This window comes from Lepidothrix coronata, unplaced genomic scaffold (genome assembly GCF_001604755.1).
Source record: "Lepidothrix coronata isolate B3197 unplaced genomic scaffold, Lepidothrix_coronata-1.0 Scaffold100, whole genome shotgun sequence".
NCBI lineage: Eukaryota > Metazoa > Chordata > Aves > Passeriformes > Pipridae > Lepidothrix > Lepidothrix coronata.
Window position 1 is genome coordinate 2,055,082 of NW_016690280.1, and position 20,470 is coordinate 2,075,551.

At 57.7% G+C, this 20,470-nt stretch overlaps 1 protein-coding gene across 9 annotated transcripts in view; it reads right to left on the reverse strand.

Annotated features, from left to right (window-relative positions):
* Window positions 1-1,636: 1,636 nt before the first annotated feature.
* Window positions 1,637-20,470, reverse strand: part of ABLIM3 (actin binding LIM protein family member 3) — a 53,314-nt gene continuing 34,480 nt past the window's right edge. For 3 of the 9 annotated variants that reach the window (XM_017822980.1, XM_017822979.1, XM_017822978.1), the window contains exons 3-23: window positions 19,870-20,053; window positions 19,352-19,464; window positions 17,254-17,380; window positions 17,048-17,141; window positions 13,300-13,387; window positions 12,426-12,484; window positions 11,870-11,941; window positions 11,334-11,489; window positions 10,223-10,252; window positions 9,616-9,745; window positions 8,667-8,765; window positions 7,210-7,260; window positions 5,778-5,912; window positions 5,460-5,524; window positions 5,008-5,155; window positions 4,288-4,317; window positions 3,771-3,829; window positions 3,202-3,262; window positions 3,027-3,034; window positions 2,393-2,473; window positions 1,637-1,988 (exon numbers count right to left, since the gene is read on the reverse strand). In XM_017822980.1, coding sequence (XP_017678469.1) covers window positions 1,875-1,988; window positions 2,393-2,473; window positions 3,027-3,034; window positions 3,202-3,262; window positions 3,771-3,829; window positions 4,288-4,317; window positions 5,008-5,155; window positions 5,460-5,524; window positions 5,778-5,912; window positions 7,210-7,260; window positions 8,667-8,765; window positions 9,616-9,745; window positions 10,223-10,252; window positions 11,334-11,489; window positions 11,870-11,941; window positions 12,426-12,484; window positions 13,300-13,387; window positions 17,048-17,141; window positions 17,254-17,380; window positions 19,352-19,464; window positions 19,870-20,053 — 1,904 coding nt within the window. In that variant the 3' untranslated portion in view covers window positions 1,637-1,874. The remainder of the gene's footprint in view (window positions 1,989-2,392; window positions 2,474-3,026; window positions 3,035-3,201; window positions 3,263-3,770; window positions 3,830-4,287; window positions 4,318-5,007; window positions 5,156-5,459; window positions 5,525-5,777; window positions 5,913-7,209; window positions 7,261-8,666; window positions 8,766-9,615; window positions 9,746-10,222; window positions 10,253-11,333; window positions 11,490-11,869; window positions 11,942-12,425; window positions 12,485-13,299; window positions 13,388-17,047; window positions 17,142-17,253; window positions 17,381-19,351; window positions 19,465-19,869; window positions 20,054-20,470) is intronic. The other 6 variants (XM_017822982.1, XM_017822985.1, XM_017822984.1 and 3 more) reach the window with 6 other exon arrangements.

Genomic DNA, 20,470 nt, shown 5'->3' on the forward strand with positions numbered 1-20,470 from the left:
GGAGGGAGCACCGTGTCCTGCCTCAGTTTTCCCACCTTTGCCATGCAGGAGAACAGTTAGTTACTGTCCATAAAATTATTTGAAAATGAAAAGACTCCTGCTGTTCTGTTATTATTGTTATTAATAATATCCTCCAGGCTTTATCACTGAAACTGCTGCTGGAGATGGAAGTTTCCTGTAGCCACAAACAGTTAAGCTTGATTTAGGGAGACCTAGTTTATATAAGTAAAACAATTATAAATAAAATTGGTTCAATTAGTGCTGCTCTAAAGCAGACAGGAGTGGTTACCAGGGAAATGGTAACCTCAGTCCCCAGCCTCTCCCATGTTGGTGTAAAGCTCCCAGAGCTGGGGTTGCTCCTAATGGGAGATCTCCTGTCTTGAGCCCCCTGCACCCTGGCAAACCCCTGCAAGGGGCCCCACATATCTCTGCTGCCTCACACAGGAACCTTGTGATGGCTTTTTGGGCAACAAGCTGGACAACATTTGATGGCAAGGAGAGCATTCAATTCACTTGATGGGAGACACCAGGACAGGAGGGGGGACCAGAACAGGCAGAAGCAGACCTGGCCCTTGCCACAGTGAAGGCAAAACCCTTGCTGTACCCTCGGAGGAACCCTGCTGACCTGGCTCCTGCAGAGATATCCTACAGCTTCCTGGCCTGTTTGTAATGGTTCAGAGTCCTGTCACATGTCTGAAAATTGTGATGGACAAGCAAATAGGAAACCAGAGCACCACAGACACCAGGAAAAATGTTTGTGTGGAAACAACCTTATTAGTTTTATGGAAAAAATAAGCCCAGCACCACCCCCCCCAACCCAATAGTTTGCAGTGGAGGGAATGCTGAATGGCCCTGGGAATGTCCGTCATTCCCAGAGGCTTGCAGAAGGATTCATCAGGGACTCAGGCATCCATGATGGGGTAATTCAGGTAAACCCAGGAGAGGTCCAGCAGTTAGTGGGACTGGCATCCCCACCTCCCTGTCTCTGATCTTTCCCCCAGCTCCCAGCTGGAATACCCCCACCACTCCCCCATGAGTGCTGAGGCCTCAGAGCCACGGAGCTGGGGCCCAGGACTGGGTACCCCAGGGTGTCCCCTCTCGACTCTGGATAAACCTCAAGAACAGCAAGAAACTGCACAAGGCAGGAGGTGGCTTTGGCTATTTCATTTAAGAAGAGCTTGGTTTTGGGATGGCCTGGAAAGCTGCTGTTCCGGCACCTTGGGAGGATAAACTGGTAATATGGGGTTTGCAGGGAAAGCCAACAGCCCTGGAGGCATCGGAGCTCAGGCTCTCACCTTGGACATGGGGGTGCACCCAGCTCCCCATGGGGTCCTCAACACTTCTCTGTCCCATGCCCCAAGCTCTGCATTTCTGATCCCGAAGGTGCCCCCAGTCATGGCATGTAAAGGCAGGGAGGGCTTTAAGGAGCTCCTACTGAGATCCCACTTTCCTGCAATTGTGCCTGGGGCCTTTTCCAACCCGTAAGTAAATACACAGAGCAGCTGAGCAGAGGAGGACAGGACACCCCTATCCCAAACCCATCCCAGAGCCCTGCTCTCCCCCAGCCCTGGGTGCTGTGGCTGCAGCAGGAAAATCCTCCCCCACTCCATCATGTGCCTGTGGGGCAGCAGTGACAGTGCTTCAGGAACCATGTGGCTTTAGCTCCCGGGAGAACCCACAGATTGATACAGAAACAAGGTTGGAAAAGTAAAGGAAACACAGAGCATAAAATGATCTGCAAGACTCCAATTCACTCTCAGGGGCGCAGAGGGCACCTCTGCCCCATACAGCACCGAGAATCATGTAGAGCTGCAATATAGAGATCTCTCTATGTATATATTTATAGGTATGTATATATTTATAGTGCACTGCATTTAAAACAGCCGGGCCTGCTTCTTCAGCTCATTCCTCTTCCACAGGGCCAGGCGGTCGAACTCAGCAATGGTCATGCCGAAGATCTGGTAGAATTCCTCCTGGGAAAGGTGCCGCTGGGGAGAGACAGGATGCTGGGCCAGAGTTGGGGACTCTGGCCACCACCCAGGGCCAACAGCAACCACCCAGGCTGGAGGGGCTCTGAGGGCATCTCCTGCCCGCCTGGGGCAATGGGGTGCCACAACTCTCAGCACTTCTCACTCTGGAGAGGGGGAGAACCTGCCTCCCTCCTGCCCCTGCCAAACACAATCGTGCTGTGGGCACGAGGAACAGCTCTGCTCGGCCGGTGGAGCAGCAGGACCACCGTGACAGTGCTCCTGGGGAGACATAGAGATGCTTCTACACATCCATGAGCCCCTCACAGCCACACGCTGCCTGCTGGGGCTAAAGGGACACCCCACGGGATCAGGTCCCTCTGTGCCCTGAGGAGAATGTCCCCAGTGGAAAAGGCTCTTCTCACCTCTAACCGAGTCCTGTCCACATCTTTGGGCAGCTGGTTCCTCCCCCTTGTCTTCACCAGGAGCAGCTCATAGGGGTATATCTGCACAGTGACAGGAAGACCATGAGGCAGCTCCAGAGACAGAGGAAGACAACTGAGACACACTTGGGAATGAGGCCATGGGGACCACCAAGGCAAAACCTCCTCCTGCCATGTCTAGCAGTGTTTGGGTGGCACAACTGACTCCAGCGACTGGATGGGACAATGCATAGGAGGGACTTGCTCTCAGGGTGATCCTGATCCAGCTTAAATCCCCTTGGTGGCTCTGGAATAGCCTGCTCACTCTGTGAAACCAGGAGTGACCCAGGTACAAGTGTGAGTAGGAAATCACAGCACAACCACCTTTCTCTGTTCCTCACCCAGGAGACAATTCTGCTCATCCGAGTGCTTGGGACCCTGGCAGGAGGGGATGGACTCTGGTCCGAGCCCCACAGTCCTGGGACGGGGCTGTCATGTAGGGGATGGAGGGGGACGAAGGCAGGGCATTGCAGGAAGAGGACAAAACTTCCCCCTGAAGAGCCTGGGGACACACAGACACATCTCCGGGACTCCCACCTCTGGCTGACAGCCAAGCCTTGCAGCAGAAGCATCTTACCTTGTACTCTGTGGGGAGAGAGAAAAGAGAGACATGAGCCATGCTGACCCCTCCGCTGCCAGGATCTCCCACCATCCTCCCTCCAGCCTCATTTTCCAGAACTGCCTGCAGGTGGCAGCCCCACAGGATTTGGCTCTGGAATGCCTACAGGGTCCCTGGCCCCGTGGTCCCTTACCTCGCATCCCCCAGTTGACGGCATTCGTGCTGTCGTAGTGGAAAAGCTCAGCGCTGGGAGGCTGTGGGAGGAACAGAGGGAAGAGGAGTAAGAGGGGGTCTCCTCCAGACACTCAGCATGGCATCTCCCATGTTCCCAGGAGAGAAGGCACCCCACCATGCCAAAGCAGGACCCGCTCCCCACACCTGGCAGGGGGGAAACTGAGGCAGAAGGAGGTGAAGTGACCAGCCCAAGTCACACAGAGGCAGGACCAGAGCTCCTGGTCCCAAGCAATCACTAGCCCAGGATACGAAGCAAAGCTCTTGTGCTGGAAAGCAACACCAGTATCTCTCTGAAACATGCCTGTGGAAGGTTCAGGGCAGGCACTGCCTGAACAAGGCACTTTGGACCCCAAAAAAGGTCATTTTGGATTGGCACAGGGCAGCAGTGACAGCAGGGATGCAGAGAAGGGAGAAGCAGGACACCCTAGTCTTGGAAGGGCAGCACTGGGGGCTTTAAGGAGCCTGGGAAGAATGACAAACAGCACAGAGAGGCCTGGCGGCAGCTGGATATGAGCAGGAGGCACTTACCCTGTGCAGCCCATTCCTCCTGTAGGCAGGAAGGGAGGCCGACTTAGAAATGAGGGGATCTGCAAAGAAGCCAGCAAGATGTGTAAGAGAAAATGCAGGGATGAGCCTCACATCCCAGGACAGCACCCACTGGGCCACCCTACCTCTGTGCTCCCACAGAGCTGTCACTACCCAGCTCCACAGTCACCCAGCTCTGTCTCCTTCCAGCTCCAACTCATTTCCAGCCTGGCTTCCTCCTGTGCTGATATTCCTCTCCTAAAAATCCCTTTCCCAGGGCAGCCTTCCCTCTTTACTCTCCAGCACAACACATTCTCCTCTCTCAGTTTCTCTGACTTATCCTCTCCCAGTGCTGCCATCAGCTCTGCCCTGGTTCAGCTCTACCCTTGCACAGGCTTTCAAGGGCTCCTTTTTTGCTTCCCTTCTTCCCTCCCTGGTCCCAGCACCTCCTCCAGCTTGGGTTCCGGACCCCCCAGCCATGGGGGACCAGCCGTGGAGGGCTGTAGGGTCACACACTCACCACTGTCGGCCAGGTAGTGGGTTCTGGGAGCTGCAAGGAGAGCAGAGCCAGTTGTCAGGGAGGACCAAGCACCCCATGCCATGCAGTGCTGCCTGTTCCCAACCCCACGGGTCCTCCTTGGGGCTCCCTGGAGTCCTGCAGGGCTGAGGGGCTCCCTGAGCACCTCCAAACAGTCCCAGCTCCATGAGGGCAGATGTGCCATGAAGATGGAGACCATGGAGCAGGCAGGGCCATCTGTGCTGCCAGGCTCTCAAGCACAGCCCCATCGTAGCCCCAAGGACAGAGGAGATGGGTGCCCTGGGTGCTGTGTGGTAAGAGCAGTGCAAGCAAGGCAGCCCTGAGGCTGCTCAGCAGGTCTGGGGTGCCAGGAGGTCCCAGAGGTGCCATTAGTGAAGCACACGTGCAGCCAGCCCAAACAGGTCAGAGCAACCCCAGCGTGGCTGCGATGCCAGATTCTCAAGGGACCCTTCAGCCACCCCACGAGGCACCTCACCAGGTTGCCTGGACACCCACTGGGTGATGCCCCTTCCCAGCTGGGACACAGGGAAAGAATGGAGCTCTCCAGAAACGAAAAGAGCTTTCTTAGGCCAACTCTGTGCCCAGCACCTCTCCTCTCCCCTCCCCTTCCTAGTCCCGTTCTTCCCTCTCCACCCCAGCAAACTTCCCAGAGGGGCTGGGCCATAGTGGGTCGGACAGACAGACAGACAGGATCATCCTTACAGCCATTGAGGGAGCCCTCATAGCCAGTCGTGTGCAGGGCTTCTCTGCTGCTGGCTGAGCTGCGAGGGGGTGTCCAGGGGTCTGCGTAGGAGTTGGACCGAGCCTTCATCTCCTCCCTCAGGATCAGCCTGCCAATGCCACTCTGGATCTGGACAGAGGAGGGAAAGCCACCTCGCACCCCTCCTTTCCCTGCCCAGCCCTCCCTGCCCACTGGCACATCATGACAGGGCATGGCATCTCCTGGCATGGGCTCAGCACCTCCCATCTGCTCCCCCTCCTTCAGACCCTGTGCTGGGGGTGGCCAAAGTGGGGAGAGATGGCACAGGACAGCAGGGACAGTGGTGGCCCCTTCTTGGGTGGCAGAACTAGGCTGAGCCTCCTCCCCAGAGCCAACCAGGGGCGGTTTGCTGTCAGCTCTCTGTCACTGGGCTGTGGGCAGGGACATCACTCACCTTGTGCATGCCCCGGTCGTACCCATCCTCCTCACCACCTGACGAGAACCTCCGGGCCCGGGGTGCTGCAAGGAGACACGTGAGGGTGTCAGATGGGGCCAAAAGTGAAGGCAGGTAGGAAGGAGACATTCCCAACCACATGGGGACAGTTGAGTCCCAGGGGCTCCCAGGACTTTAGGGTCACTTTGGCAGGTACCTCAACCCAACACCACTTTCGGGTCCAGACACAACTCAGAGCAAGGTTCCCTCCTAGGAAGTGGCTGGGTTTGGGGGCAGGAATGGGTTTCCCTTTCTCACAGTCCAGCAGGCATTTATTACCTTTGGGCGAGCCTTGGAAGGGCCAGTACTCTGACTCGGAGTGGTAGTACGGATCCGGGGAGTAGGCAGGGCTGTACTTGGATGACTGCGCGATGTCTTCACTGGTTTTGCTTTTTGTGGCTGCAGAGGGGTTGTCTGCAAAAGGAGTAGGTAGAGCTACAGTGAGGGCCTGCAAAGATCCACTCAGGGATGAAGGCAAATCCTCTCCCCCCGCCCAGTGACTGCCAGCGACTCATGGCTGGGACAGCCTGGAGCAGTGCTGGGAATAATCAAACTGCTGACATCTCCTCGAGACAAGGGTGCTGAGGCAGATGGTGGGGACAGTGACAAGCAGAGGGGCTGTCGCTGATGCGGCTGGGAAGAGACACAAATAGCTGAGAGCCCACAGCACCACAAGCACTGGCTCCTGCATAGTGCTCACCCCAATCCCAGTCCCACCAGTGCCACCAACCTCCCTGTGCTCTCCAGTCACCTGTAAGTGAGAGAGGGGATGGAGGAAAGCTCAGTCCCAGCAGGGAAAGGGCTCTTCGGGTTACTGCCAGGGGAAGGTGGCAGTGGGCTGTGCAGGAGGGAAGGAGCAGAGGGGCTCTGGCAGGGGCTTGGCCCCCATGGCAGGGACACACACAGACTGAGCCTCAGCAGCATAGGTGAGAAACCCCGAGGGGAGTTCTGCTGCACCAGAGGCCGGGAGACTCTCAGGGGAAGGAACATCAAGGACAGGAGGTGTAGCAGGGCCATCCCACCACCTCCAGCAGGCACAGGGGACCCAGCCAACAGCAGGTACTTACAGCAGGAGGAGCAGCCAGCAGCGGGGCAGTGGGAGTTGGGCAGGAGGGAAGGGAAAGTCCAGGGAGAGAGAGGAAACACAGTTACTGCTGGGGGGAGCTGCTGTCCCTCTGTGTGCAGAAGCAAGTGGGGACAGTGCAATCCATCCCCACTGAGAGACACCAAACACCCTCCCCACCCTGCAACACCTCCCAGGCCTGTTTCACCCTGGAGCATCTATCCAGGATGGGCTGTGACTTTTCTCCAGGGCTCCATGTGAAACTACAAATTACCTTCTTCATCACTTTTCTGAGGCTGCTCTGGCTCCCGGCCTCAGAAATCAACGGCCACCCTTGAACCTTCTGCCACCCCATCATTGCCTTGCTCACCCTCCCACAGCTACCCTGGTGTTGCTGACAGCTTTCTCCTCCATCCCTCATAGCAGGGATGTGGTCCAAAGCAGCATCTTTCTCCCACTGAACCTTGCACTCTTCTGCCCAGAGGGGAGGCAGGAACAGACCACCAAAGCCCAACGTCCAAACATCTTGTCCTGACGCCTGCCCTCATCTCCCACCCTGCCCCTGGACATGACTCAGCTGGACTGAGCCCCATGCTGGTCCTGTCCCCATGGGGACATGGGAATGGACACACAGCAGGCAGATCGTACCATGGCGCTTGTAGATGGGGGGCTTCCGGTAGATGTTACTCTCGCCGGCAGCTGGTGGAAGAAGAGAGAAAGAAAAGGAAGAAAGAAGGGAAGAAGGGGAAAGGAGAGGTCAGTGTGGGCGTGCCGAGAGTGGGCAGGACAGAGGTCCTGCAGGAGACACTATCCCCACAACCACATTTCCATCACACAACCGCCTCCGGGCCCACGTGTCCCAAGGGAGCGCAGCTCCAGGCCGGCGTGCCGGGCAGCAGGAGCGCGGTCCCGGGCAGCAGGAGGGTGGTCCCGGGCTGCCTGCGGGCAGTGGTGAGCAGAGGCCATGCAGTGAGCACCCAGCGTCAGCATGCACGGGTGCGGCGGGCACAGCCAGAGCCGCCGGCCGCCCCGCCAGCCGGCAGCGAGGCATCACCGCTCACCCTGCGGCGGTTTCTCGGGGTGCCAGCACCTAGAAGAACCGCCTGTGAGCTACCTGGGGTGAGACAACATCAGCCAAAGCCTCTTTCCGCAGCAGAGAGAGAAAAGAGCGAGTTGGGAGGGAAAGCGAACTGGAGCCTGGCGCCGAGAGCTGCAGCCCCCGCGCAGGGGCCAGGCAGCAGAGCTGGCGGAGCAGGGAGGGGGCCATCCATAAACCACTGACCGGCAGCGGGAGGGCAGGGCAGGGCGGGCAGAGGGGCCAAACCCTGGCAGGGATGGGATGGGAGCTGGGGACATGGTGGGGAGCCTCTGGGTGTCCTCATGGTGCTATCCCAGGGCATCAGCTACGCACTGTGGAGAGTCCCATGCTTTGAAGGAGGACAAGGGCAGTGGGAGATGCTTACAGCTGAGTGGGGTTGTCTGGGGTTCTGACCCCCCTGCATGTGCTGAAGGATGATGAGCAGCTCTGCCTGCTTCCCACCCCACTCTCCATTTCTGCCCGCTCCGTCCCCGTTCCCGTGGACTCTGCGTGGCTGGGAGCGGGTGGTGGCCCTTACCTGGTGGCCCCCTGCAATCCCTGCAGAAGGGGAGCAGGCATCTGGCAAGCCCAGAAGATCTGGGGGGAGGGAGCAGCGGGCCCTAGGGGGAGTATAAAATAGTCATCTGTAGCGGGTGGGTGCGGAAAGGCCTCCGGCAGACACGCTTCGGCTGGTGATCCTGGGGGGAGGCAGGGGAGGGGGCAGGCTCTCACCAGGGGACTCATCTTCGTGTGGGGAGTGGAGGAAGGTCAGGGAAGAGGGAGAAGAGGGATGTTGCAAGGATCAAGCAGACTCCGGGCGGCTCTGGGACCTCCGGGTGGTGATGGGGAGGGAGGAGGGTTCAAGCTGCAGGTCCTGTTTATGGATGGCCTCTAACAGGGGTAGATCCTGCTGCCAGCTGGCTCTAGGCAGGCGGCGGAGCTACGCATGCGACACAGCGGGGACGGCACATGCGGGCATGCCACAGACACGGCGCTTCCCCAGGGACCGGGGTGCTCCAGAGCCTACCTGGGATGTGGAAATGCTTGGGTGCTTGGTATGAGGTTGGAGTGGAGGACCTCACATCTAACTGGCTATAGTAGGGGGAGCTGCGCCCGCTCTCGGTGCCTACGCGGTGCCGAGCAGAAGCAGCCATAAGTGACCGAGAGAGAGAACAAGAGGCAGAAGAAAATGGGTGTTAAATGCAGCAGTGTTAGAAGAGCAGGGGCAACCCATGTGGTTGTGGGCAACCCACAGGGATGTGAGCCGGGCCGTGATCCAGGATAGGGAGTGATGGAGCAGGGGGAGATTTCCCGCATCTCCAGAGGAAGATGGGATGCAGAGGAAACCCCGTGTGCAGGTGCTGGTACAGGACAGCCAGCTGCCCCACCGCTGGTGACAGGAAAGCCGAGCGTGCTGCAGAGACAAACGGTGACGGACCCTTGGCGGTGAAGCGCTGGGGTTTGCAGGACCTCTGGACTTACTGACCTCAGGTTTTCCCGGTCATTCCTTCCCAGCTCCAAAGGACAGGAGATATGGCACAGACACACTCTGCTTCCCCCCGACATGCTCCGGGGTGTGCGTGCATGCACGTGTGCACGTGTAAGGACCTCCCTTACAGCACTGGCTGGGCACAAGCACACTCGTGCACACCCATCCCAGAGCTACCAAGACAGCTGAGGGGCTCTTCACCGGATCTGGAGGTCACCTGCCTCCCCACCCCATCCTGCATGAGCCCCAGCTCAGGTCTGAGCCACAAAGCCTTCTCAGCCTTTCCTTGCTGCTCACAAGACAAGAGTCGGGGGAACCAGAGGATGCACAGATCAGAATTGGTCACTGCCTCCCTGGTGGACGCCCCCCCCAGGCCTCCTGCTTGCCAGAGGAGAGACCACAGAAGTCTCAGTGGCATTTTGGTGATCCCCACTCCACCTGGGGGTCTGAGCTTAGCTCAGCCTGGGGTTGCAGCTGAAATCCTCACCTGAGCGGTAGAAATGGTGGGGGGACCTGGGGATGGTGGGGGACATGCCCTGGCGGCTGTAGGTGGGGGAGTCGATGTAGCCAGGGCTGGAGGCTCGCCTCTGCCGCGTGTCAAAGCTCTCATAGATGTCCTGGGGATGGGGAAGGTGTGGAGAGAGTGGTGTTAGAGCTGGCAGGAGGTGTCCCATGGATAGGGATCCCTGTGCCTGGAGCGGCCCGGGAGGGTGCTCTGCAGTGTGACACTATGGGTAGTGCATGTCCTGGCTAGAGGGGGTCCCCACCCTGCTCTGCCTCCCCTGCTGCCAAAGCACAGGCAGCAAAGCCCAGAGTTTGAGACCAGGTGACATGTCCAGCCAGAGGCTCTTTCCCTGGAGATTGTCTCCTTGCCCTGTGCTTGGTTTTGCACCCTGGGTCCATTCTGCCAGGGAGGGATTGCACCCTGTTCTCCTCAGGGCCTGAAGGACAGGACTCTCCTGGACAGGGGTCCCACCCTGGGGCAGCCAACAGCTGTGGGGGGGATGATCAGCAGAGCCCCAGCTGTCCTGGGCAGAGGGACATCCTGCAGCAGCAGTAGGTGACAAACCTCCCAGTGCCCACAGGGGCATTACCTGCGAGTATGGGGAGAGGGTCCCCAGGGACTGGAGGCAGCAGGAGGCAAAGTGGGGAGGAAAAGAGAGAGAGAGACAGCATATGGTTAAGAGGAGCAGTGACAGACCAGGATTCCACAGCAGCTCATTTTCTCCAAGTTACAGCTGCCAGGCATTTAGGGTGGCTGGTGGTACAGGACACTGGGCAGGAAACCCCTGGCCAAGAGGGGAACTAGCATGAGGAACCAGCAGACTGCACCCCTTCTCAGAAACCTCAGTGGAGCAGCTGCAAGGGGGGAAGGCAGCTGTTGGCTCCTGGGTGCTCCACAGTGGGCCATGGCCATGCTGCCTGCACCAAGCCTGGGGGGGCTGGAGGAAGTCAGGCTTTGGGCAAAACCTTGGGGCTGCTGATGTAAGAGATGCTCCTCCTGCTGGCCATCATCAAGTCCCCTTCCAAGACTACCTCAGATGCCCCATCTCTGTGTGAGCTGCTCAGACCTTCTCTTCCGTGGACTTACTGAACTCATCCAGCAGTCCCAGCCTGCCTGAGCAGGCAGGACAGTCCCATGCCACATGCTGCTGGGGCATCATCTCATCACAGTCTTGTGAAAACTGACCAAGCCCCTTCTCCTGCCTGCAGGGCTGGCACCAAACAGGGCAGCCCTGCCATGCTCCAGGGGTGCTGTGCTGTGCTGGGTGGCCAGGAGGATTGTGTGCCAGGGGCCAGGCTCTGGGCTGAGCCTGGGGATCGTCTGTCCCTCCACCCTGGAGGGATGCACATGTGCTGCTGTGTGACCTCCTCCTCCCCCGCTGTGGGCTGTGATGGGCTCCTCCCCTGCCACATCACTCCTCCCACGCAGGGCTATCCCTGCAGTCAGGTCTGTGACTGGTAAGGTCACTGGTGACTGGTAAGGTCACTGGTTTCTTTCTTACTCTACAGCAGCAGCATCAACACTTTATTTTCAGCCCAGGCCTTCTTCCTGGTGGCGATGAGCCTCCGGGAGAGATCCTATCCCCACTCCTGCCTCCCTGCAGTATTCCCACTGGAGTGAGCGAACCCACACACAATTCTCCCCCAAACTGGGGCCTGGTCCCTGTGCATCCCAGCACTGGGCATATCAACACTTAGTACCTCCCCATAGCTATATCTCTCCAGTGTCTCATCCGACGTGTATCTGTGATAGGGCTCGTAGGAAATGAGGTCAGGACGCTGCACTTCATAGATGGCTTTAATCTTGGGAAGAGCTGCCAGGTCTTTGTAATTAAGGATCTCATTATCCACTTTAGCCTAGGGAGAGGGAGAGACAGAGACAGAGAGACAGAAAGGAAGAGGAGGAGAGAACGAAGGGAAGGCTGGAACGCACAGTGTGGAGCAGGCAGAGCCCACCATCACCCCAGCAGCAGAAGAGGTAAGAGGAGATGCCTGAGAGGCAGCAGTGTGTAGGGGCATAGGAGCTGGGAGGGTAGGACTGTGCCCCTCTGAGTGCTCCTGATCTGTGCCAATTGCACTGGTGGCACAGCACGGCACTGGGGTAAGGGGACACAGCTTGTCAATGCTGTCCCCAAATGCTGGGCTTGTCCCTGGGGGACACCTCACACTGAAGAGCAGCTCTGGAAACTGCTGATCCCCTCCTTGGGGCCCTGGATGAGGGGCAGAGCTGTACTTACGCAGATGACACGGTTTGGGGAGCCAATGCTGGAACCAGGAGGGGAGATGGAGGTTTCCGACGTCCTTCTGTGCTGTGGAGGCAGAAAGGTGGAAGGCAGGTGAGAGCATGGCAAGGAGGGACCCCTGAGCAGGCACATGCTGGGCACAGAAGCCAAATAGTTGGTTTGGGGGCAAAATTTCACTGAAGGTCCAGTTTCTCTGCACTTTCACTTGCTGCCTGCCTGTGCCCATGGCTGTTCAGGCTGCCCTGCATCCAGCTCTCAGGGACAGATCTGGAGTGGCCTGGCAAGACCCCGCTGACAACTGTTCCCATGGCCAGTCAGGTGCAGAGAGGAGTGTGGGCACTGTGAGGGGACTGCCGTGCCCCCTCCCCAGGCAGGTGTCCATTAACAGCCACCACCAGGTGTCCATTAATAGCCACCCACCATCCTCTGGGCAGCCTCAGGAAGCCACTCCAAGCTTAGACACTGCCACAACAGTTCCCTCCTGCAGAGGGACCTGGGGGCATCCCTGAGATGTGCCACCTCTTAAGATGCCCCTCACCCTGCTGCCTACCTTCAGCTTCTTCTCTGCTCTGGCCGCCTGCTTGCAGATCGGGTGCCACACTTCAGAGCCTGCAACGCAGCAAAGGGAAAGTGTTTCAGCTCCACACACAGCTCACCCCCACTGCCAGGGATCATCCAGGTCCCCCTGCCATGGGAGAATCCCATCCTGTCCCTGCCATCTCCAGCAGTGCCATAGGAACATGCCTGGTGGGAAGCCTCAAGACATTGGGGGCTGTGTGTCTGTACTAAGGAATGAAACAGCTCCCAAGCACTGAGGAACAGTGGCCAAACCTACTAAACTGTGACAGGCAAGCAGGGGTTACTGAGAGAAAACAAACCCTCCCTCTGTGGTGGAAACAGCCCCTAAAACAGGTCTAAGGGGATAAGCTCCTGCCAAAACCAAACCCAAACCATCCATCTGTGCTGAGTGAAAGCTTTACCCCTCCAGTGCTGCTTGCCAGCTAACCTGGACTGGGGGAGCTGGGGATGGACCACCCTCCCCTGGGGCTGGGGAGAGCAGGGAGACAAGCACCCTGCACCCATCCCAGGCTCTGTTCACTGGGAGAAGGCCAGGGACACATCCAGGCATGCCCAGCAGTGCTCCCCAGCTGTGTAGGGAGACTCGCAGGGAAAAAAAAGCTTCCGATGAGGAACAGACTCCTCCAGCTCAGTGGCAGGGAAGGTTTCACGGAGAGAAATGATTGCCACCCTAACCAGGAAGAGTGCAGGTGCTGGAGAGCAGTGGAGGGGGGTATTGCTGCACAAAGAGGCCCTTTCAGTGCCATAGTGACCCAAACCCCAAAGTCCCCCCAGCCAGGACACCCACACACAGCCATTCTGGTCCACACCCCAACACAGGGCCAGGGGGCCCTCCTCACCCCTACCTGTGAGGTACATCTCCTCTCCTTCTGTGAACATCTGGTGGCAGCGGACACATCTGGCACAGGTGGGGTGGTAGTGCTTCCCTCCTGCCTGCAGGGTGAGCAGAGAACAGGGACCCCTGAGCAAGGCAGGACATGGTGACCTGCTCATGTCCCTGAGGGCGAGTGACCCTGACAGCCCTCACTGCTGCAGACAATGACAAGGTGAATGGGACAAAACTGCCCGCAGTGGCCTCGGAGACCTTCACATCACATGGAGAAAACCAGAGACCTCTTCATCACGAGTGTGTTTCTGACCTGCTGGACTACGAGTCAGACTGTGAATTTTCTGATCTCCTTGAGATTTCCAACACATAGGAAAGCAGAACCAGGAGATCTCAAACCCCCAGGGAAGGTACCTACAAACCCTAATCAATCATCCCTGCACTCTGCAAATAGCCAAGGCCCTCTGCAGCAGCACTCAGCTAAGCAGCCATGCTTTGCACCAGCTCCTCCTCTACAGCTTTGAAAAAAACCAGCAAATTTGGCCCAGGATGTCACAACAGGGAAGCAGTAAAGGGAGAAGAAGGACCCCAAAGATAAACCTCACAAAGCAAAGGTTTCTTCTTGCTGCCAGACCATCCCTGGCTACCACTGCCAGCTCCTCCCTAAAGACACTTTTCTCCTTCGGTGGAGCGATGCCCAAACTTCAGTGCTAGTGACATGCTCTTCCCCAGCTGAGAGGAAGCTAGGCTGCTCCTTTTGCTCTTTGACAGGGATAACAGCTTAAATTGGGAGCTTGCTCCCCCTCAAAGTGTCTCCTAGCATTTCAATTATAGGCTCACTTTCTGGGCTGGGAGCCCAGAAAAGAACTTTTTACTCCCATAATAATCCAAGAGAAGAAGAAGAAGAATTGAAGGTGGCAGAGGGAAGATGAGGCTCTCACAGACAAAGAAGGGGGGTTATGATAGAGGGGGCTGGAGCCAGTTTGAAACAGGGAGAATCAACAGGGAAATCTGCTGTGAGGATAACTGAGAACCTGCTCATGGGTTGCCCATAGAAATCAGCCTGGAATTCAGTGTCCTTGGGGTGCAAATGGCAGCCAGTGGCCTTCCCCCTCCAGTTTACAACAAAAATGAGTGGAAGGTTTCAGTGCAGGCAGGGGAAATGAGTTTGGACTCCTCTTCCTTTCCTCCTTCCCCCATCCCTCTCTGAATCTGGGAAGGGTTTAGTGCTCTTGGACTCTATCAGTACCCTCAACAGCTTGCTGTGCTGACAGTAAGGAAAAAAACCGCCATATATATCCACCTTTTCCTATCTGCTGTCACAGGTCAGATTGTGCTAAAAGGGGATGCTTTGCAGATCAGAATGTGGGTGTTCAAGGCCAGGTTGGATGGGTCTACTGGAAGGTGTCCCTGCCCATGGCAGAGTGTTGGAATGAGATGAGCTTTAAAGTCTTTTCCAACATAAACCATTCTATGATTCTAAGATGCTATGTGGAGGGAGACTGGCTGCTCCCCTGTGGTGTGTACCAGCCCAGTCCCAAATTCCTTTTCATCATAAATCTCTCCAAAAGCCACCCAACATCTCAACACCCGCACTCCTCCTGAGCAGCAACCCTCCAAACCATGCACAAACCTTGTTCCTTTTGCATTGTTTAATGCTACAGCTTGTACAAGGCTGGTAGAGGCTGCAAGGGATAACTGCTTGTTATCACTTGGGTCCCTTAAAGACTCATTAATCATCCAAGCCTGGCTGCACAGCTTGGAGCAGTTGGGAATGCCTGAAGGCTGCTGGGATAGCATGAGGAGCCTCCTTAATGCCTAAAATTATTTAAAGGCACCCTTTCCATTTCACACTCTGACAGAAAAGACAATTAAAGCCTCTGGATTTATAGATGATTCAATACTGTGAGCAAGCACATACTAGGGAGGGTAGGGAGAGTGGGCTGCAAGGCCCCTGAACCTGGAACAGATGCCCCAACCCTGGAAGAGTTCAAGGTCAGGTTGGACAGGGGTTGGAGCAACCAGGCCTAGTGGAAGGTGCCCCTGCCCACGGCAGGGGGTTGGAACGAGATGATCTTTAAGGTCCCTTCCAACCCAAACCACTCTATGATTCTATGACAGGGGTCTCAGGTCCCCTCTGACTCCTCTCACCACCCTCACACACTGAACATCCCGTACCACGTAACACCCTCCCTGCTCACACTTCTGGGTGGCTGAGGGTGCTCTGTCCCGGCACGGGGCTATCAGGGACCAGACTTCCCAGGGGAGCAGCAGCAGGGATTTGATGTCTGGGGAGCCTCTGGCTTTGCCCTGCTCCATTCAGACATTTGCTGATGAAGTGACCCCGTGATGGGCAGCCGGCCCCTGGCAGCTGCTGCAGTGCTGAGCTCATGCTCCCAGCAGCCAGTGCTGGGACTGCTGCTGAAGCCTGGAGTCAGCAGAAAGTCTTCCCAGGCAGAGGCAGCCCCCCAGAGAGGGGGAAGATGCTGAAAGGTTCCTGGCAACTGGCTCCAGCTTCAGAGAGGTTCCTTGGAAGGCTGGGTGTTCCCAGGCCAGCCCAGCCGGCAGGACCAGAGAGGGTGATGGTTTCTTGGTAGACTGTGAGTGAAACAGGCTGGAGATGTCCTGGAACAACCCTCAGCAGGTTGGAGACCAACACAGTCAGTCACCCAGCCCACAGCACCTGTGGCCTCATTGTGGAGTCACGGTACCTCTGATTTTGGGATACAGCTTCCTACTGCTGCAATCTGGGGATGACAGAGATATGGGAGCCCTTCCCTCCCGCTCAGCTTTGCAGAAGGGGAGGTTGCAGGAGTGACTGAGAATGCTTTCAGCACTGCTGCCTCTGTGTCACCACAGCCCAGCTCCATAGTGTTATCCTTCTGACATCTTTCTCTGTGCCTCCTGAGCCTTTGGGTTACCCTCAGACTGGATTTCTTTTCCCCCTGCACACATTGCGGTATAAACAGAAAGCATGACAGGACATGCCACTTCCGGGAGCAGGAGCCACAGGCAGAAGGTGACCACCTGGCCGCCAGAAAGGACCAGCCCTGATGGACCTCTCTGTCCCTCCCCAACAGCAACCCTTACTCCCCTCACCGGCTGTGCAGCCCCATCATCACCCAAAACACACTCCACAGCCGCCTTGCTGTGGGATCCCTGTGGAATCACTGCATCCCTCCAAGGCTCTGCCAGAGCAGCTCCTACTGTCCAGCAATGCAATGAGCAAAGCCCCCTCTGATTTGGACCACTGAAGGAGACCCCCTGGTCCAATTGCTCCCCTGCAAAGGAGTGTGCCATGGGGACTGCTGCCCATGGGTAGGGTGCTGCAGCCCCTCACCCAGGCTCTGCAGCGGGCAGCCGTGCTGGATATGTTTCCAAGGCAACAGGCAGGTTGCCGGCACATGGATGGGCTCAGAAGGCAGGCTGGGGTGAGTGTGCTGGGGACATCCAGAGCCAGGCATGGCAGCAGCTGTTTAAGGCTAATGTCCCCACATCTTGGACTCCAGACACATCTCACCACATCCAGGCCACTCTGGCTGTTTCCAGAGCTCAGGCATCCAAGCCACCTCTCTTAAGCTCTGGTGCTCCTTCCCCACTCCCACTCTCCAGAGAAGGTGTGTCCACATACCTGCTGCAGGAAGAGCCATGACCCCCAGAGATGGAGGGTAGCATGACAGGGGGGCAGGATTAGGCAACTCTCACACCTCCCCAAGGCATGTCCCTATTACAGACCGGGATGGGGTGGCTGTGGCCCCAGGACTCACCTCCAGGACCCGGCCACTGATGTACCGGTCACAGGTCTCGCACTTGATGCCGAACTGGGCATGGTAGTCAGACTCACAGTATGGGATGCCATCCCTGTGGGAGAGGGAGGAGAAGGGGTTAGCAGTGGGTGAGTGGACAGTCCCTTGCTGCAGCCCCAGCCCCTCGGGGCAGAGCCTGGCAGTGCTGCCAGGAAGGTGGCACTCACTTGCTGATGTACTCGCCAGTGAGGATGATCCCACACGTTTGGCACTTGAAGCAGCTGACGTGCCACTGCTTCTCCAGGGCCAGGAGGGACTGGCCTTGCTTGATCTCCTCCTTACAGCCAGCACAGTCTGGGGGCACAGAAGAGGGGGGGAATGTGGGACACAGCAGGAACACCCAAATCTGCTGGCCCACACCAAGGCACCCTAGTCATCCAACCTGGCACACCCCTCACACCCAGAGGAAAACTCTGCCCCAGAGGACTTCACTAGGGATGATGCTGTTATAAACACCCAGCTCCTGAGACCACTCCAGGGTTAGCCTCTTGGGGATCATTTCTTTATGGAAATACACCACCTCTGCTTGTTCCCAGCATACGAACCAGGAGGAAGGCTGGAGCTGGCACCTCTGCGGTACTGCTGGCACCCAGCCACGCACCTGCCACAGCACAGAGCTGGGTCTCCCTGCTGGGTGACAAGTTTGAGCCAGGGCCAGGGGCTATGCTGTCCTGGCAGGTCCCCAGGGCTGCCTCAAGGCAGGAGCAGTGGGAAGTGTCCGGCAATGAGCGCAGCAGAGGAAGGGCTGTGCTCTCCGGCAGCCACGTCCGGCCCCGCTGCAGTATTTACGAGACTCCCTTCCTTCCCTGCTTCCCCTGGCTCCCATCAAGGCTGGGAGCAGGAAGCACATGGGCCTCGGAGCCTGACCTTGACTCTTCCTTGTCCTCTTTTCCCCCTGGGCAGCAGGTCTGCCCGGATGGGATTTCTCCTTAACCCCCTCCCTGCCATGGCACTGCACAGTGGGAGCAGACAGGCTGTTCCACTCAGCCCATCCCAAGCTACTCTGTGCCAAGTCCCCACCCACTGGACAAAGCTAAGGGAGGAGGATTTGTGACCCCTAGAAAAAAGCAAGCTGAACCAGGATCCATTTCCTCTCTCTGGTTTGGAGTTGCTCACAGGATTGGAGCTGCAGAGAGAGGCTCAACATCCTCCTCCTAGGGATGCCATCCCTGCAGAGTGCACCAGCATGGGCTCCAGCCCACACACCTCCCCTGCCACCCTTCTGGGTGGCACTGCCAGGGCGACTGGGGCTGTGAGTGACACATGCAATAGGCAGGCTACATCTGCCTGCAGCTGTCCATGAATAAAGCATGGTGCCCTCAGGTAACCCCGGCAGGGAGGAGCACTGGTGGGAAGGGGATGGGATGGGAAGGGAGAGGAAGGCGAGAAGCAGAGCGTGTGGCTGGCCTTCCCCTGGCACTGCTACAGGAGACAGTGGCTGCTGTGGGTCAGGCACAGCCTGGCTCTGGGCAGCTCAGGGTGCGATGGAGGAAGGTGGAGGAATCCTTGTCCTCTGGCTGAGGCTCATTTGAACCCTGCCACATCTCTTAATTTCATCAAGGCCATGGTGAGAACTGGGGGGAGGTAGCTTGAGGAGGGGGCTCCCAGGGGCACCAACATGTAAGTCAACCCACGCAGCCACCAGCAGTGCCGCCATGGTGACAGAGTGACCACAGTCCTGGTTCTGGCCCTGGCTGCAGGACTCTGCTTCAGGCACTGATCTCCAGGGTTTGCCAAGCATGGCATGAAGGGAAGATAATCCCAATCTGAGGTCAAAAGCAAGGCCAAATCCACCCAAAAGAGCTTGTCCATTGCTGCAGCTGAGTTTTAGCAGGGATTCATCACAGCAAGGGGATGAATGTAAAAAGCCTTTCAGTACTTGTAGAGGCAGCAAGGAATGCCAGTGCTAGGACACACGGGTGAGTAGTCCCAGGGTCTGCACTTGGACACAGACCTTGGTGCAGCTGAGCACAAAGCAACTGACTCAGAGCAAACTCAGCTCCAAAACCTCTCCATGACCTCAGACAGCGCCCGCCAGGGTGGCGGCACCTGCCCAGGTCACAAACAGGCCAAGGGAGTTTCCGAAACCAGCAGTGACCTGCAATCCTGGGTGGAGCCACAGGACTACCCTGTTCCTCCTCCTCCGAAACCTCTGTGAACACCCGTGGCCCCTAAGCCTGTTTTGTCACCCTCCCCAAGCATCGTCCACAGGCATGAGGTCCCGCTCCTTGTAGCCATCACGTAACAGGAGAGCAGTCAACTTACGGCTCGGCCCATGGATCTTGATGGGTTTGGTGCTGATGAGAGAGTGGGAGCAGTTTTGGCAGACGCAGTCCTTCCCGCTGAATGTGACCTTGTCTCCGATGGGGAAGGGCTTCCTGTGGCCAAGGAGAGGGGGGGAGGTGTGAGCTGCTCATTCCCCTGCATGCAGTGCTTGGGGCTGCCTGGGAGCTCCCACCCCAGGGGCCAGCAGGACCCTCAGGACCTCTGCCAGGGAGCAGAGGGGCTCCAGGCAAGGGCTACGAGAGGAGGCAGCGAGGGTGCACATGTGCTGGGGTGGGAGGACCAAGGGAGGTCTCCAGGCTGCAAAGGGAATGGCTGGAACCATTTCATTGCCTCCCAAGGGTTTCCACTTAGAGAACACAGAGGAAGTGCCTGCTGTGATGCTGAACGGGGCACAAGGGGCTGCAGGCTGACGAAGACCCCTCTGTCTGGTGCACAGCCAAGAGCTGCTCAAGGCTTCTCCAGGGGATCGTGAATACTTGGTGATGATTTCCACTCACCTGCAGGTGCTGCAGACAAAGCACTTGGGGTGGTAGGTCCTCCCCAGGGCGGAGATGACCTCTCCAGTGATGAAGTCCCCACAGCTGTCGCAGCGGGTCCCGTAGAGCTGCTGGTAGTCGTGGGTGCAGATGTACTCCTGGTTCTTAAAGAAGAAGCCCGACTGTGCCAGGTCGCAGCCGCACACTGGAAGGGAGGACATGCACCCGTCACGGGGACAGTGGGCAGGTCCAGCCCAGGATCCCTGAGCCCACTTCTGCTGCCTCTCCAGCAGCAGTCCCAGGGCATCCCTGGGGACGCAGCTTCCTGCAGGTATCTCAGAGGGTTTCCCTTCCCACCAGAGGGCTGGGGCCTTCTCCCAGCACCACAAGATGTCAGTGTTGGGCTGTGGCGGGGTGCAGGATGGTACTGCTTGGACAGCAGGGCTGGGTGCTCCCAGAGGAAATCCCAGGGCTGGGAGGGAACCTCTGCAGCCCCCCCTACACCACGAACAAACAGCTTGGCAGGGCCAGTGGCATCCCCTCCTGGACCCACCTGGCTGAGGCTCAGCCCCTCCTTTTGACATTCTCATTGTGTCAGGAAGCTGAGAACAGGACTAGCAAA